Genomic DNA, 17,852 nt, shown 5'->3' with positions numbered 1-17,852 from the left:
CGAGCGGCTGACTTTGGCTCAGGTCATGATCTTGCGGTTCGTGGGAGCCCCACATCAGGCTCACTGCTGTCCGCGTGGAGCCCGCTTCGGATCCTCTGCCTCCCTTTCTCTTGGCCCTCCCTGGCTTGCGCTTGCTCTCTCAAAAATAAATACTTTTTAAAAATTAAAAAAAAAAAAAGTTTATGGACAAGAAAATCTGAGTCTCAAAAATTTTCTCAGGGAAGGGAATGATAGTAAACTTGGCAGAACAGAATAGGATTTGAGTCTGAGTGCGGATAATACTGGGCTTTTGCCCAGTGGGTTTCCTTTACATATTTATTTTACTTAACTCTGTTTTAAGTAAGCTCTCCGCCCAACGTGGGGCTTGAACTCATGACCCTGAGATCAAGAGTCATATGTTCTACTGACTAGCTAGCCAGGCGCCCTGCTAAATACGTATTTTAAATACAGAGATCCTGTCATTCAGATAAAAGCTCCCCCACAAGCTCCTTTTATTTATTCTTTATGTTTTTAGAGAGGGAGAGTGTGTGCAAACAGGGGAGAGGGCAGAGAGGAAGAGAGAGAGAGAGTCTCCAGGCTCAGCACCCAGCCTGACACGGGGCTCCATCCCAGGACCCTGGGATCACGACCTGAGCCGAAATCAAGAGTCGGACCCTCAACCAACGGAGCCACCCAGTCGTCCCCCACCAACTCCTTTTATAAAACCTGAGACCAGAGTTGTCCAGAGGCTCTCAGCCATCCATTCATTCGTTCCCACAAACACTGGCTCCGGGGCCTTCCGCGCACCAAGGAGCTGTCAGGAGCTGGGGAAACGGGCAAAAATTGCTGCCCCCATGGGTCCCACATTGTAACGGGAGCGACAATAAGTAAATAAGTAAATAAGTAGAACAAAACTACTGGTACCCAGTTTTATAGGAGGTAAACTGAGGCAGAGAAGACTCCAGAGGCACGTCCAAGCTCACGCGGCAGAGGCAGGACTCGAACCCGGACGGCGTGTGGGCTGACCTCCCCGCTGCGCAGCCCCTGGTGTGCAGTACACCCTGGGCACCGGTTCTGGGGGGGGGGGGGAGTGTTGGCGGGGGGAGCGGGGAGAGGTGCCAGGGGAGAGCCTGGCTTCTATCTTGTTACGCATTTGAAATCAGAGTGTTGGTTCTCTAAGCCTCTGCCTGCACTAACGCTTACATGATTGGGTTAAGCAGACCCTAGGAGGGGTAAGGATTTAAAACACCTATGTGTCGGGGCACGTGGGTGACTCAGTCGATGAAGCGTCCGACTCCGGCTCAGGTCATGATCTCATGATCTGTGGGTTCGAGCCCCACTTCGGGCTCTGTGCTGACAGCTCAGTGCCTGGAGCCTGCTTCCGATTCTGTGTTTCCCTCTTTCTGTTCCCTGCCCCCCAAAGATAAATAAGCATTAAAAAAAAAACAAGTCTGTGCCCTTTAGCCTGCCAGCCCCCCCATACACACCCAGCAGGCGGGGCTGCTTTGTGAAAGCTCCTAAGTAGCGTTGTGGCTTGCGTTTATTTTTGGTGTAGATCTCTGCCACGGAGTACTGTGTTCCCTGGTCACAGCCTCCGTGGCTCGCCATTTATCTCACACGGCCTTTTGGTGGTGACCCGTGAAGGGTTCGAAGAAACCTAAGCCCCTTCTTGGCAGCCGGTGACATACTTCTCACGATGGCAGAGACCCGGTTAGAAACTGGGGGAGGGGGACAGTAAAGTGACCCCCAAATGGAGAAGGTGCTTTGACAAAGCAGGTGTCTCCATACACCTTACACAGAGGTTTGTGTTTTGTTTTTAATATTTAACTTTTTTAAAAAAGTTTATTCATTTCTTTCGAGAGAGAGAGCATGCGTGCACGGGAGGGGCAGAGAGAGGCAGGGGGAGAGAGAGAATCCCAAACAGGTTCTGCACTGTCAGCACAGAGTCCCAGGTGGGGCTCGAACTCATGACCCGTGAGATCATAAGCTGAGCTGAAATCAAGAGTCGGACGCTTAACTGACTGAGTCCCCCAGGCGCTCCTCTAGGCAGTGTTATTCAGGGGACCTTCCTGGTGGGAGATCAGGTGGAGGCCAATCCACAGCTGCTGCATAGTTACTCTCTGCAAAATCCAGACCTTACGCCACAGCTTTTATAGAGCGAGGGACGCACAGAGTAGGGGCGCCGTTGTGAGATCAGGGGGCTTGCATGCACCTAATCGGCAGCTACCCTTTAATGAGACCTTGCAGCCCCAGCTGAGCATCAGGAAGGGGAAAGGTTGTGGCATCCCTGACAGATTCATGGGGGGCCAAAGCGAGCCTTCCCCTGTCCCAGCCTCCCTGAGGTCTCCAAGGGCCCTGGAACTGGCTGCGAGAGAGGTCATGTGAGCAGACATGACCCACCGGAGGGCCGGAGAGGGGGCTCAGTGCGGTCAGAGCTACAGACAGATTCCTCTGGGAGAAATGTACTTCTGGCCTGTGCCTTCCTCTGTTCAGCACCTACAAGCTCGTTCCGAAGACAGGTTCTGTTTCAAAGGAGGCTGATTCACACTGCGGTCTGGTCAGGAGTGTTAAACGAGTCTAGCTGGTAAGGGTTCTTAGGGGTTTCAGAGGTCTGTCGTTTCCTTTGTGATTAAGAAAACAAACCTTGTGGGGCGCCTGGGTGGCTCAGTCGCTTGAGTGTCCAACTTCGGTTCGGGTCATGATCTCGCAGTTTGTGGGTTCGAGCCCCGCATCAGGCTCTGTGCTGACAGCTCAGGGCCTGGAGCCTGCTTTGGATTCTGTGTCTCCCTCTCTCTGCCCCTCCCCTGCTCGTGCTGTCTCTTTCTCTTTCTCTCTCTCAAAACTAAATAAACATCAAAAAGAAAAAAGAAAAGAAACCTTTGCAGCAGGAATGTGTCAATGGAGTGTCTCCCACCACAGGGAAAATACGGGCTTTCGACTGAAAGTGAGCGTTTTGCTCAGGCCATTCAAGCCCAGCAGTGGACGTGTCCTACAGGCTCGGATGGGCGGTGTGGCACTTGGTTTTCAGGTCGGAGCACTCCTGCACTGAGAAGTGACCTCACACTGATGAGAGTTTCTCTTTGTCCCCTTCCCCGCAGGGCTGCCTGACCACGCCCAACTCCCCAGCGGTGAATCCGCGTTCCATGACGTTGGGTCCATCCCTGTCGCTTGGCAACATCTCAGGGGTGTCTGTGAAGTCGGACATGAAGAAGCGTCGGGCCCCTCCGCCCCCGACGCTGCCCGGCCTGGGGCCACCAGTGCAGGACAAGGTCTCAGAAAAGGTAGGCGGAGGGCGGCTCCGGGGAGTGGTGGATCCACTAAAAGGACCGGCGACTTCTCTGGAAGTTCCCTGTGTGCCCTACCTTCTGCAAATTTGTGGCTTTAGCGGGGAGAGTGTTTCGATCGAATCTTTAAGCTTTATTTAGAAGTAAAAGTGAGGGGCGCCTGGGTGACTCAGTCGGTTGGGTGTCTGACTCTTGATTTCGGCTCAGGTCATGATCTCACAGTGTGTGAGATCGAGCCCCACGTCGGGCTCTGAGCTGAGTGGGGAACCTGCTTGAGAGTCTCTGTCTCCCTCTCTCTCTGTCCCTCCCCTGCTCATGCTCACTCTCTCTCTCAAACATTTAAAAAAAGTAGAAGTAAAGATGAGATGGCACGCTCCTTCACGTGTGGAAGGTAGGACACCTCCTGTGCTCTCAGGCGTTCAAGGCCTGTGCTTGTTATTAGCATTTATTGTGTCTGCAACATTAAAAGTTTGGGCGTCGTCATGATCTCTAAATGAGAAAATAGCGTGGTTCAGAGCACTGAAAGAAATCTGGAGTCTGTACGGGACAGGGATGATAGGTCGTAAAATATAGATGCCCCAAATAATTCAGATGCACAGGAAAGGAGGGAGGGCCTTTCACACTAAGTCACTTTCCACGTGATGGGACGTTTGCAGAGACCGTGTATGTAGGAAGCCATGGGTGCTAAGTTTATCATCAGAGCAACGTCACACCTTTGCAAGGGGTTGTCACTATGTGTGGACCAGAAAGAGCCTTTGTCCTCAGCAGCTGGGGTCTGCACTGGGCTTCTGTCCTCCCGCGAGTCTGCCGCGGTATGAAGCGCGATTGGAAATCCCAGGCCCTCCGTTCTCAGGGGCCGGGACGCTCCTTGACCAGGCAGCTCCTGTTCTCGAGGCTTGGGATGATGCACGGTGAAACTGATGTACAGGTTTCATCTTCTAAATGCATCCGTCCTCATTCAGGTGGGGGGAAGCAGGGACAGCACACGGTGTGGCCGGGATGGGACCGGACTTTGGAATCTTCTAGAAGCTGTGTTCTCCAAGGCTGACCAGCCGTGCCCACAGGTGGGCCTGCTCCACATGCATTCCAAGACTCCAAGCCACAGTAAGAATGCATTAGTGCTCACCAAGCAGGGAAGGTTCCCAGTGGCTGGCACCCCAGCTCCCTGGGGGACAGGGACACCACGCTGCAAACAGGGACTTTATAGAACACACATTAATTCTCTCACAGGGGCTTCATTTCCTGACTCTTTCCTTCTGCCTTAGCGTCCCTGGCCTGTCCGTGCTTCGTGGAGGCAGAAAACTTCACACTGCTGCTACTCTGGGTTTGAACCCTTTTTTTTTTGCGTATTCATAAGATGGCTTTTCCTTAAAATAAACTAGAATCTAAATCTGTACCTCCCAGATGGGAGGGTCGGCCTGGGGTCATGGTTAGAAGTTGCCTAAGTGGCTCTCTGGAGCAGTAGTCTTCTCAGATTCCTTCTTGCCTGGTTGTCTGTCCATCAGTCTTCATAAATCTTAATAAATCGTCCTCCGTCCTCACAGGTGTGAACTTTATCCCCAGGTCTCAGAGACCACCCTGCTCCCATCGACAGACCTTTCCATCCGTGCCTTAGCAATCTGTTGGAAAACCCTGACACAACACGTTTTAGAAGAAAATATTTTGATTTTTTGTGTTTCTTAAGCATTTTCTTTTTTTCTTTTTAATGTTTATTTTGAGAGAGAAAGAGAGACAGGGAGTGAACGGGTGAGGAGCAGAGAGGGAGGGAGACACAGGATCCGAAGCAGGCTCCAGGCTCCGAGCCATCAGCACAGAGCCCAACGCGGGGCTTGAACCCACGAACCACGAGATCGTGACCTGAGCTGAGGTCAGACACTTAACCGATGGAGTCATCCAGGCGCCCCTAGCATTTTCTAATGCTCCTAAGCTCTTCTGAGTTCTCCGGGATGTTTTAGCTGTCTTTTGTTACCAAGAGCGTTAGGTACAAATGCACCCCATTTGGTCATACACTTGTGGGACTAAATGTGCAAATTGAACCCAAAGTTTCTTCCTGTGCTTGTGTGGTGAAATGTAAACCTTTTCTGGGGTTTAGGATCTGAACTTTTTCATAACCCACAGACCATACTTCTAGCATTTAGTACTTTTCAGCCCCCTCCCTCTGGGGACATCAGTTTGCTTCTGATTGGGAGGGATGTTAGCACCAAAAACCACAAGTTCCAGCATCATTATTGCTTGAGGGCTGTTTGCAATGAGAATTGCGTTTCCTGGTGTTCTCGAAGGTTGATGCTGAACCCGATCAGCATCTTAAAAGTTCCTTCCGTCCGGAGAAGAGGTGTTCTCAGATTTTAACATGCTTCTCCAGAGTGGATAAAGTCTGCCCGAGTGGAAAAATGCATCGTAAATAGGGAATCGGGAATTTCAAGTGAAAAATAAATAGTTCTCTATAAGCTGAAAAATGAACAGAGTTCCCTCGGAGGCAGTAAAAGCTTCTTACTAAAATCTGTTTTATTTGGCACAGAATGAGCGCAGAAATTGGCTCACAGAAATGCTCTCCTTTTTTAAGCATATGAGTGGCATATGGATTAGATTTAAGTATTTGCTGGGACCATATTTTTCCTTTTTATTTTATTTATTTTATTTTTTTTCAACGTTTATTCATTTTTGGGACAGAGAGAGACAGAGCATGAATGGGGGAGGGGCAGAGAGAGAGAGGGAGACACAGAATCAGAAACAGGCTCCAGGCTCCGAGCCATCAACCCAGAGCCTGACGCGGGGCTCGAACTCACAGACCGCGAGATCGTGACCTGGCTGAAGTCGGACGCTTAGCTGACTGCGCCACCCAGGCGCCCCTATTTTTCCTTTTTAAATGAAAGGTATTTTGTTATTTACTAATTTCTGGGAAAGGAACCCAAAAGTGTATTGTCATCGTTGTCGGGTAAGAACGTCAGTTCCTTTTTCACCAACTTCCTTCCAGATAAAGATAAGATGTTTGTTTGGAAAAACTTAGTTGTTCCTAACACCGATGTCCTGAATGGAAAGGAAAGGCTTATTTTCAAGGACATGACTAGTTTGGGGAAAGGAGAATGCCTGCATTTTCTTATTTTAGAAGAAAATATTTTATCTTTTTCTCTTATCATCTGGTCCGAAAAATTCAGGGTTCCCTTATTCAGGTCGCAGAAGGGGAATCATGTCAGACGAGTGTCGGTTCAGGGGACCCATTGTCCCCCAAATGCTGTCTTTGTATCAGCGTTTGTTACCTGTTTTTATACTCACGACGTGATCGCCAGTATTTGTTATTTCTAAAATACTTTCCTGAGAGACTTTCCCGGAGGGGGTAGGTAGCGCCAGTGAAAGAAATTAATGGTGTCCTCGAGCAAGCCTGTTAGCAGAGAAATTGGCAAGACGGGTCGAGAGACGTGTTATCTTTCCAGAGGAGACCGAATCTCTGTGCCAGACTTTCATCCCTCTTCCCGGTACCTCGAATGTAGTTCTAATTAAGTGGAACATTCAGACAGGAATGATATATATGTGAGGGCACCATACGCTGAGTCAGTAGTTTTCGAACTTAAGCGAGCATCAGAATCACCCCCAAAGGGCTTGTTAGAACACATTTTGCTTGGCTCCACCCTGAGGGTTTCTGATTCAGTAGGTCTGGGGCAGGGCCTGGGAATTTGTGTCCCAGCAAGTTCCCAGGCAAACCCCACTTTGAGAACCACCGCGCCGCAGAAACTCCGCTGCCCCGATCCGCTCGCTCGGTGTAAATATCTTGAACGGGTCTGGAGAGTTCTTCCCGCAGAAGAGTTTCCCTGGAGATGAATGGATCTGTGCTCTGCAATAACGTCTGGGCACAGTTTGCCATAGTGTTAGCTGAGGCCTAACGTTGGATGTTAAGATAAATAAATAGTTCTTGCTTCTTCTTGCCGGGACCCAGGGTGTGTTCGTGTGAGGGACCGAGGGATTGCCTGTCCCAGGTGGGATTTTTCTTCCCGTTTTACCTTTGAGATTCCCCAGGGTCATCACTCCACTCTGCTGTGTGCTGAGACGACCTCACGCCTTGTCCTTGGCCCCGATCAAGGGCAGAGTTCTTGCTTGCTGTGCCTACCTGGGGGTCAGAGCCCCCTTTGTATGCCAGGTCTGAGTATCTATCCCCAAGGAGGGTAGTCTCTTGTCTCTTGCACACATGTGCCCCCCTCTGGGCTGTGGATCAGCGCAGATCTCAGATGACGCGTGGGGCCGCGGACACAAGTGCCTGCGTGGGCACCCCCTCCACTCACTCTCTGGTCCTCAGTTTCCTCCTCTGCAAAATGGGAACAGCCAAGGCAGCCTTCCCGGGTACATGATGTAGAGGCCAGACCACAGGCCATGCAGCTGCCTCCTGGGGTTAACATCCCAGCTCTGTCCGCCCTGGTCCTGTGGCCTTGGTGAGTCCCGCAGCAACTACCTCGCCATCCCCCTAGGTATGCAGACAGCACAAGAGCCCTTGTGAGAGCCAGGCATCGGGAATGGAAGAGCCGGAGGCAGGGAGGACCGACCAGTGGGAACGGTGGCTCTGTGCCCTGGCCAGGCTCCTGCGTTAACCAAGTGGCAGATTAGACTTAAAACTCAAACTCGTGGGCGCAGGGGCAGGGGGCCGCCTGGGTGGTTCAGTTGGTTAAGTGTCCGACTCGTGGTTTGGGCTCAGGTCATGATCTCACGGGTTTGTGGGTTCGAGCCCCACATCGGGCTCTGTGCTGACAGTGTGGAGCCTGCTTGGGGTTCTCATTCTCTCTCTCCCTCTGTCTGCCTATCTCTCTGCCCCTCCCCTGCTCGTGCTCTGTCTCTCTCAAAATAAATAAATCAACTTAAAAAAAAATCAAACTCTGTGTTGCCGTAAACACCAAAGGCAACGTGAAACAAGACCACACCCTCGTGCTGGCTTTGCCCCCACGTCAGGCACAAACTGTGAATACACCTCGTTCACAGGTCCACACTTTCAGAGTTTATTGGGGGGCCGTTGCTCATCCTTTGAAGGATCCTTGAAGCCCCTCTTTGAGAGGAACAAGAATAGAATACTGTCCCGTGATCTGTGCTTACGTGACTCAGTTTAGCCATTCAAGATGGAAAGAATCCCGTAAATCACGCCTGCCGATATCTGCCTCTTAGAACGCTCTGCGGGTCACGGACAGGCGTATTTCGCTTTTGTCTGTCAGTTGATTAAAAACAACTTGTGGGAGTTTTCTAGAAAATGCTGTGTGGTCTCATTTGAGTTCTCGTTTTCCACAAATGCAGAGGAAACGGCTCTTCCCTAATTTTTTCAGTCGGCACATGGTTCTTTTACGCCCGCTTTTATGCCGAAGACAACTCTGAATCCTTTTTTATCGTAAGGACAAGGAATTCAAAAAGTATTTTAGTTATCCAGGCTCTCTTTTGTCCTGTAGCACTTGAATTATGGCATTCATCGTGGAAAGCGTTCAACACCAGATAATTCCAGTATGACAGCCACATCTCTACACCATCTCAAGTTTGTTGCATTGGGACTAAAACCACTGGTGGGGACAGCCGTTAAAATGAGAGATCGGGAGGGGCGCCTGGGTGGCTCAGTCGGCTGAGCGGCTGACCTCGGCTCAGGTCACGATCTCGCGGTTCACGAGTTCGGGCCCCGCGTCGGGCTCTGTGCTGACAGCTCGGAGCCTGGAGCCTGCTTCAGATTCTGTGTCTCCCTCTCATTAAAAAAAAAAAAAAAAATTTAATGAGAGATGAGGAGGCTGGTGTTACAATCAGTTATTAGTATAACCCCAAAAAAGATTTTTCCATGAAAAATGGCTTACGAGTTCAATAAATACGTCCACACCCTTCACTTAAGAGTATGAATTGACCCTCATTCCTTGGATATCTCAGTGCAGCGTTTTGTACTGTGTGAATAATTCGGGCAATCTGCACACGTTAGAAATCAGGGGAAAGTGTTACTACTTGAGATTCCGTATGAGAATCAGGTACCTAGAATATTACAGGACGTTGTAACCCTTTGCTGACCGCACCCCCAACGACACACTTCATCCAGAACTGAAGTGTACATCTGACCATCGCCAAACTCACAGTCCGTTTCTGTGGTGGTGCGTCAGATCATTCTGGAATGTTCCTGACCTCCCTCTGCTTCCCGGTCCATAGCAGAGAGAAGGCCCCCCCCAGCGATGTAGCCTCAGGAACCCTTGTTGCGGGGGGGGGGGGGCGTCCCCACCGAGCAGGGTCACGGACCAGGGTGGGCTCCAAGCGTATTCTCTCTGCTGTTAGGACTGACGGTTGCTGCTTATTAAATCAAACGTCCGCAAGGGTGTTGAGGTAAATGGAAGCCCTGTTCCCGCAGGGCCATTTCCACTGTCCCCCTGGAGTGGGGACTCCTCCGAGTTCCCTGTCACTTGCCTCTTGCTGGTTGTTAACTTGTTTCTGGCAAAGGGGATGATGCCTGGAGACTTTTAAAAAATTATTCTTCGTGGGGCCCCTGGGTGGCTCAGTCGGTTGAGTGTCGGACTCTTGATCCCAGCTCCTGTCATGATGTTCCAGTTCGTGAGATCAAGCCCCATGTTGGGCTCTGTCCTGACAGCGTGGAGACTGCTTAGGATTCTCTCCCTCCCTCTCTCTCTGCCCCTCCCCTGCACATACGCCTGTGTACCCATGCTCTCTCTCTCTCTCTCTCTCTCAAACTAGATATACATTTAAAAAAATTATTCTTCATACTAATCAAAGACCTCTGATGACCTCCAGCACGTGGGTGGTGCTCACATGAGCGATGGCTCAGCCTTGGCCTCCTGGAGCGCTGTGCTGGCCAGAAAGGATTCAGAGTAGAGAAGAGTGGTCCCTTCGATACACCCCGTGTGCCAGGGACCCAGGAGGGGAGGGGCCCCACCTGGACTGATCCCCCGTATAAGATGAGGGGGAAGGTCTATAGTCCCACGTCTGTCCCTCACGTGCCACACCCCCTGTCCAAGAGCCCTGATCCCAAAGGCGGCCACCTCTCCCATACCCATCTTAGCACCCTGGTCCAGGGGCTCCCACCCGCCTGGGACGACCCACATTGCAGTAGTGGCCTCTTCCTGGGTCCCTGCATCTGCTCCTGCCCTCCTGCCCCTCTACACCACTGCTAGAGTAACACTGGTCCAAACACAAGTGGGGGCATCATCCCCCTGGGGCATGACCCGAGTTCTTACCTCCGCCCGCAGCCTCCAGCTCTGGGCTCAGCGCCTCCCCTGTGCCCTCACCGCCCCTCCCAGAGGAGTCCACGACTTGTCCTCGCCGCGGGGCCCCGTCACATTCTCCCCTCACCTGTACCCTGCTTGGAGGCCGCTTCGCCGGCCAGGCCTCCCTCACCCCTCCACCCGCCGGTCACAGTCTGCTCCGTTTCCCATTCTCATCTGTGTTTCTTCCAGCGTCTAACCCGTAAGCCCAGAGGCAGGGGACTTAGTGTCTCTGCTCCCTGCCGTGTCTCCGACGTCTGATGCCGTGCCGCTGTATCAGCAAGCGTTTATGTTCATTCACTTTGCATTTCCGTGATTCACTTACCAGGCGTGGAAAGATGGGTCCCCTCGAAGTGAAAGACACTGGTTGCAATATGTATGCGAAGAACTAACAAATGCCCTGCTCGCAGAGCCTACTTTAGAAAGGGCGACAACTTGGCCATAAGCCTGCAGAGTTCGCTCGTCACTACGGGAAAAGACGGTCGGTGAGCCCCCCACCAGGGCAGCCTTCTGCCGGATCCCAGAGCTAGAAGTGACCGTACGGTGGGGGTGCAGGAACCGTGTGCAGAGACAGTCACGCCACCACGTAAATTGTGGACTCACCCCTCACGGCCATCCTGGCCAGCTTGCTCGTCACAATGGCCCTTCGTCAGTTGAGTTGAGGAAACCGAGCCGGTCCAGGCCTCGCTGCAGGTCAGAGACCGCGTAGGCAAGGGCTCTCACCGGCCGCACGTCCTGCACCGTGTGTGGCCCTTCTTGGGAAGACCGGGCCCCGTCCCCCCACCTGCAGAGGCAGTGCGGATGAGATGAACGCACTTGGAGGGGGCCGCGTTCCCTCTGTGACTTGGTAAGAGGCAAACAGACCTTGGAGAGGAAGGCATGTGCGCATTGAGCTGGGGAGTCCTGTGGCCTGGGGACCCGTCCCAGGGTTTGGATATACGTCCCGTTACAAACTGCGAGTAGGTACCAGGCTTTCTCTCTGGTGTGGCTGGAGGCTTTCCACCTCCCTACTGTTGACTGCCCTCCACACTGGAATGTTCTAGAATACCACAGGAGGGCCCCACTTCTTTCCCATGCTGCACTGCCTGTCCCTCCTCTGTGTAGGCCTGCAGGCTAGTAACTCAGAGCATCCCCCCCCCCCACTCCCGGCCATTCAGGGCATCCCCGTGGACCCTTAGCCCTCCAGGTTACCCTGAAGGAAGCCCCTCCCTCTCTCCCTTCCTCCCTCCTCCCACCAGCTGAGCCCTCTCCTTGCGCAGACGGGAAGGGACTTTGCCCTGGAAGGCTCCCCCCATGGCAGGCCTTTCTTTCTGGCTTCTTCTGTGTGTGTGCCCCTGAGCCTGTTTTTTTCTTTTTTTTTTTTTTTAATATTTTTTAAAGATTTTGTAAAATTTATTTGTCTTGAGGGAGGAAGAGAGAGAGCATGAACAGGGGAGGGGCAGAGAGAGAGGGAGAGGGACAGAATCCCAAGTAGGCTCTACGCTGTCATTGCTGAGCCCAACCTGAGGCTTGAACTCACAAACTGTGAGATCATGACCTGAGGGTGAAACCAAGACCCCACCCAGACGCCCCTGTCTCTGAGCCTGTTGTGAACGTTTCTTTATGAAATTCAGACCTCTTACTACTCAAACCGGAGACACACCAAGCACCCCTCCCCCACAAAGTGCCCCCCAACCCTCTCCCCCCCCCACCCGTACCAAAGCAGATGCAACAGGTGATTTCCTGTGGAAAGAAGAAGCACTTTCCCAACCACATCATCTTCTCCCCGCTAAAGGGCAAAACTTCCGTGATTTATTCCCTGCTGTTACGGTTTCTTTGGGGATAAAAACAGAGCCATTCTCTGAGGCACATCATCCTGTGCATTTGAGTTCTGGACAACAGTCTGACTGGCTTGGGGGTTGGGCATTCGCCTCTCCGTGGGCATGATGAGCCATGCCCCGGCATCGTGACTTGGAGTGCATTTTACGGCATTCGTGATTTTAAAGTCCACCCGCATTGTAGGGACCCCTCGGCCTTAGCTCTCCTCAGGGAGCCCCTTAGCAGAGGTCAGTAACTGCCACTACATGGGAGACTGCTGGTGACAAGTTCAGGATCCACCACCCCTATCCCCACGGCCTTGAGGACCCAGCATATACTTGGCCATCCATTTGGCTGAATCCCCGCGGGGAACGGTGTCTCAATCTCCGGTGCGTCCCAGCCCCACGCACAAGGCCTGGCACCCAGTGGCCCGTGAGTGAGCATTTTATAAACAAAAGAGCGAGGGCTCAGTGGGAGAAGAGCCAAAGAGAGCATGGCCTCATCTTCAGTGGTGATTAATGAGTCGTTGTCTCTCTGGGAGGTCTCTGGGGACACACACATGGGCAGATGGACCTGTGTGTTGACTTACACGGTACGCCGTCCAGCTGGAGGCTTGGGTGCATGGGGCAGCTAGACAGGAGGCCTTCCGGGATCCGCAGTGATCTTCAGTGAGATGACATTCAGGGATAGGAGGGTTTCGGCGTCTCCAGTGGCCCCTAGATCCATCACTCCTGTGCTCCCTGCACTGTAGACCCTGGACACGCGTAACCCCAGACCCGGGTCCCATTGAGGCCCCTCGGTGGGCCCCAATCCAAGGCTGACCCTGGGGCCCCTAGATTTCTGGGGCAAGAATGGAGGTGGGGGTGGGGACCTCGCTAAATGGTTGCACCCGAGGAAAAGGCACAGCTATTTTGGAGGTGCTGGCAGAGTTTACGGCAGCCTTAGCCTAAATTCACAGAAGTGTGACGAGGGGGCAAGGTGGCAATGGCCCCATACTGCTCAACTGGAGTGACTATGTCTCAACATCATATTTTAAGAGAAAAAAAAAATCTTTTTCTAAACGCCAAAAGAACATTGTAGAAACTGAAGAGTCTGGGGCTTACCGGCCCTTATTAACACAATAGCAGAAATTGGAATATTTAAGCCAAGAAACGTAAAGCCTCACGGGATGTGACAAGTCCCTGTCCTGGGCTGGGGCTGTGTCCGCAGGACAGGACGGGGGACTGGCACGTGGGAATTCCAGAATCGTTCGTGTTCGTGGAACACGGGAAAGAACCTTCCGTCTGGCAGAGTTGGGGTGCCCGAGTGATAATTATGGGGAAACCCCACGTGGCAGTTAGATGCCGTGTCGGCTTACGCTGGTCTGTAGCAAGTCAGGACTCCGTCTGGTCCCGCTCTTGTGGGGACTCCTGTCTCCTTTTCATAGATGACGAGCACGCGGAGAGTGAGTCACGGCAGTGAGGAAAACCAAAAGCTAGAACACTTTCTGGGGGAAAGCCTTCGTAGAATCCATAGTAGTTCAAACTTTCCAGGCACACTGCCCGCCTACCAGCTAAGTCAAAGGGTAACCAGTTAGCTAGGCTGCCTTGATGAAATACCACAGACTTGGGGGGCTTGAACAACAGAAACTGATTTCTTACAGTTCCAAAGCCGTTAGTCCAAGGTCAGGGTTCTGCTGAGGCCTGGCTCGGCTTATAGACAGACGGCCGTCTCCGGGCCACATCCTCACTCTATGCATGTCCTTGCTGCCTCTTCTTCTTCTGGAAGGAATGTGGGAATTGCCTTAATGGCCTCATCTTAACATAATCACCTCTTTAAGAACCCTCTCTTCATATACAGTCCTGCATAGTCTAAGGTACTGGGGTTAGGGTTTCAATATACGTATTTGTGGTTGGTGGCGGGGAGGGAACCAAACTTAGCCCATAACAAAGGGAAGCTGAGTTTCTGTTTATGTGCCCTCAGTTTCCTTGGCCATAAGGAATTCAAGGGCAGGTAAGATTCGGTGCTTTAATTTTTTTTTTAATGTTTTATTTATTTTTGAGACAGGGAGAGACAGAGCATGAACAGGGGAGGGTCAAAGAGAGGGAGACACAGAATCTGAAACAGGCTCCAGCCTCTGAGCTGTCAGCACAGAGCCCGAAGCGGGGCTCAAACTCACGGACCGCGAGATCATGACCTGAGCCGAAGTCGGCCACTTAACCGACTGAGCCACCCAGGCGCCCCGGATTCGGTGCTTTAAAGGCTCTCGGTGTTTCATTGGAGCAGACATCTTATGTCCCCAGATACCAGAGAACAGCCCTTGTCTGGGTAGATGATGGCACGTGGGTCCAATCCATGGGAAATTCCCACTTGCAACACTGCTTTTTTAAAATTGTTTATTTTTGAGAGAGAGAGAGAGAGAGAGCAAGTGGGGGAGGAGCAGAGAGAGATGGACAAAGAATCCGAAGCAGGCTCTGAGCTGACAGCACAGAGCCCGACGCAGGGCTCGAACTCACAAACCGCGAGATCGTGACCTGAGCAGAAGTCGGCCGCTTGACCGACGGAGCCACTCAGGCACCCCCGCACCCCTGCTTTTCATGATTCCCCCCCCTAATTCCCATGCCGGGGACCGGAGACTAGACAGGGTGAAGACATCACTTCCAGATTCTTTCCCAGCAGGATCACTTCCAGATTCTTTCCCAGCAGGTGACATGCAGATCAGGGATGAAGCCCTACCCAAGAAAGACTATCCACCCTGGCTGGTAGTGTTTCAACTGTTAAAGCAGCTGGAGATGGGGGCCATTGTGCCTGGCCCGTCGTGTGCACCAGTATTCTCACCAGCAAAAGGATTTCCAGGACAGCTGGGCAGAGAAGGCACATTGTCCGTCCCCAGCCACCTGGTCCCAAGGTCAGCATTAAGACAGTTATAATGACCCAGCAATGGCCCGGTTCTTGCTGTGTTTCAGCTACGGTGCTAAGACCTCAGGTGCGTCATCTTCTTTCACTTAATCTTCGCGATATCGTCATGAAGTAGGGACTCTTGTGATCTTCATTGTACCAGTGAGGACGCCAAGGTTTACCAAGGTGACGTGAGATCACAGGGACGTACCTGAGGCAGAGACATCTCTCCGGCAGGAGGTTCTCCTGCGTGGGCGCTGAACGGGATCAGAGGGAAACATGGCGGCCATCAGGTGGCTTGAGCGCAAGACGTGCGGGCTTGCATCCTGGCCCTGAGCCCTCTGCGGGAGATGCGGTGGGTCAGGTCTCAGCAGGTGCTGGTGTATCATGCCAGTGCTGCCACCGTCATCTCTTGTGACATAGAGATTCTCAAACGGATAGGACGTTTGAAACGAAAAAGCAGGCTCATTTACTCACCGTTGACAGGGAAGTCATGTGTTTGCTAGCGGAGAATGAAAACCCCAACATTAAACACAACTCTAGGGGCGCCTGGGTGGCTCAGTCTGTTGGGTGTCTGACTCTTGATCCGGGCTCAGGTCACGATCTTGCAGTTTGTGAGTTCGAGCCCTGCGTCGGAGGCTGCTTGGGACTGTCTCTGCCCCTCCCCTTCTTGTACTCTTCTCTCGTTCGCTTGCTCAAAATAGATAAATACACCTGAAAAAAAAAAAAACAGTGCTAAAGATCTCCTTGGAGGACATACTCATGCTCCATCGTGCACAGCCAATCCCCAGATTTTTCAAACAGAGCGAATTCAGGATTCCGAGCCATGGAGCTCTTTCTCGGCAGCCCCGTCTGCTTCTCATGGGGGTGATCCTGCAGTCAGAATATCTGGCAGAACCGGGATGGAATCAGTTCCCCTCCACCTGTGCCCTTTATCAAGGAAATTAAGCAAAAGTGGCAGATGATTCATGAGGAATGCTAACCTGTCGTTCTCTAGGGGGAATAACCAAACCAGGGGTTTCCCAGTGCCAAACATACATAAGCTTGACTCGTCCGAAACCCATTTCAACTCACACTGGGGGCGCCTGGGTGGCTCAGTCGGTTAAGCGTCCGACTTCAGCTCAGGTCATGTTCTTGCAGTTCGGGGGTTCGAGCCCCGCGTCGGGCTCTGTGCTGACAGCTCGGAGCCGGGAGCCTGCTTCGGATTCCGGGTCTCCCTCCCTCGCTCTCTGCCCCTCTCCCGCTCACACTCTGTCTTCCTCTCTCTCAAAAATAAATAAAAATTTTTAAACTCATACCAAAAGAAACGTATTCCCCTGCATCTCCTGCAGGCAGTGCCGAGGCTTGAACCTGTTATCTTACCAGTGCAGCCCGATGGTGGGTCATCTGCTCACTTTTTGAGACACCGCCTCTAGTGTTTGGCTCAACCCAGTTTGCAAAGATCTGTTTCTCTGCTCATACCGTGTGTTATGGGGCTTCAAAAGCCTTGACAGGAATGAAGGATAAAAGAAGCAGGACGGTGAAGGTTCTTTCAGACCCAGTCCAACTTGACCTGTTTTCGAGTCAATGCTTGAAACAATAACTGCGCATTTACCCTTCAAACGTTCCAGAGACAAAGCATACCTGCCCGTTAGTAAATCGACGAAACTGGCCCAGAACTAAATAGTGGATTTGTACGAATTCCCTTTGACCCACACAGCCACCTAGAGGTTTTGTCCAGATCCTAAAATACGGAGAAGCAAATAACAAAAGGTATGATGGTGCAGAACAGTTTTTTCTTGTTGTTTAAACGTTGGGGGACGTGTGAATGCGAGGGGGGTGCCTCTGGTGTTTGGGATGTTTCCTTCTCCCCTGAGGAGGCAGAGGTGAGGCTCTGTATTGTGCTCAGAGGAAGTATCATTCCTTCGTCAAAACAAACACCCGTGTGAACCTGTCGCGCCCCATCCCCGTCACAGAGCCTGCGAAAACAGAGCCACACAGGAACTTCCTTGGGTGGAGAGGGCAGGGCCATGGATCAGGAGAGTTTGCAGAGAAAGGAAATGGGAGCTATTTTAGTTGGTTCACATCTCCCCTTGGTTACGGGTCCTTTCCCGCCCCCGCCACTTGCAGCCACAGAGGCGAGCTTATTTGAAGAAGATTAAAGTCTTCTGTATTTTTAGCCGTCATTCAAGCGTGACATTTATGGAGGCCTCAGCGACAGAATCAAAATGAAAAGGGAGCTTGGCTGCTTTCCTGCCCGTTGACGTTTTGGTGACACAAAGGAAATTAAAAGCTGGGCTTTATATTATAGAGTCACACGGTTTAAATAGCCGCTGTTTAAGTATGTTGTTCTTAGCCTCCAGCATCGTCATTTTGGCCACTGGGGTTCCTCCTGTCGACCACGTTAACAAGTCTGCGTGTTCCCCTGCGACGACGCGTAGAATCTGATCAAATCATGATTTCATTGTTTTCCTTACTGTTGCATTTTGCTTCTTTGTATCAGAATACTTTTAGGGCTCTTTCTGATCACCTTGGTAACCAAAAGTCAGAAACAGTGGGTTTTAGAATTCCAATCCATATTTTATTTTTTTGTTTTACTATTTGTTTGAGAGGGTGTGGGGGGCAGAGAGAAAGGAGACGGAGAATTTACCGTATTTCCTCTTTACTTCCTCCCATACGCTAAGCTTCCCAAAACAGGACTCCAGCAACAAATCTGAAAGCATGT

The 17,852-nt window shown here is 51.8% G+C and overlaps 1 protein-coding gene across 6 annotated transcripts in view; it reads left to right on the top strand.

Annotated features, from left to right (window-relative positions):
- COBL (cordon-bleu WH2 repeat protein) overlaps nucleotides 1-17,852 on the top strand; it is a 276,897-nt gene that overhangs the window by 160,647 nt on the left and 98,398 nt on the right. For all 6 annotated transcript variants that reach the window (XM_043588470.1, XM_043588471.1, XM_043588468.1 and 3 more), the window contains one exon: nucleotides 3,078-3,260. In XM_043588470.1, coding sequence (XP_043444405.1) covers nucleotides 3,078-3,260 — 183 coding nt within the window. The remainder of the gene's footprint in view (nucleotides 1-3,077; nucleotides 3,261-17,852) is intronic.

The sequence above is a fragment of the Prionailurus bengalensis genome, chromosome A2 (genome assembly GCF_016509475.1).
Source record: "Prionailurus bengalensis isolate Pbe53 chromosome A2, Fcat_Pben_1.1_paternal_pri, whole genome shotgun sequence".
In the NCBI taxonomy this organism is placed as follows: domain Eukaryota; kingdom Metazoa; phylum Chordata; class Mammalia; order Carnivora; family Felidae; genus Prionailurus; species Prionailurus bengalensis.
Note: the sequence above shows the minus strand (reverse complement) of the source record. Positions and strands in the feature narration are given on the sequence as shown.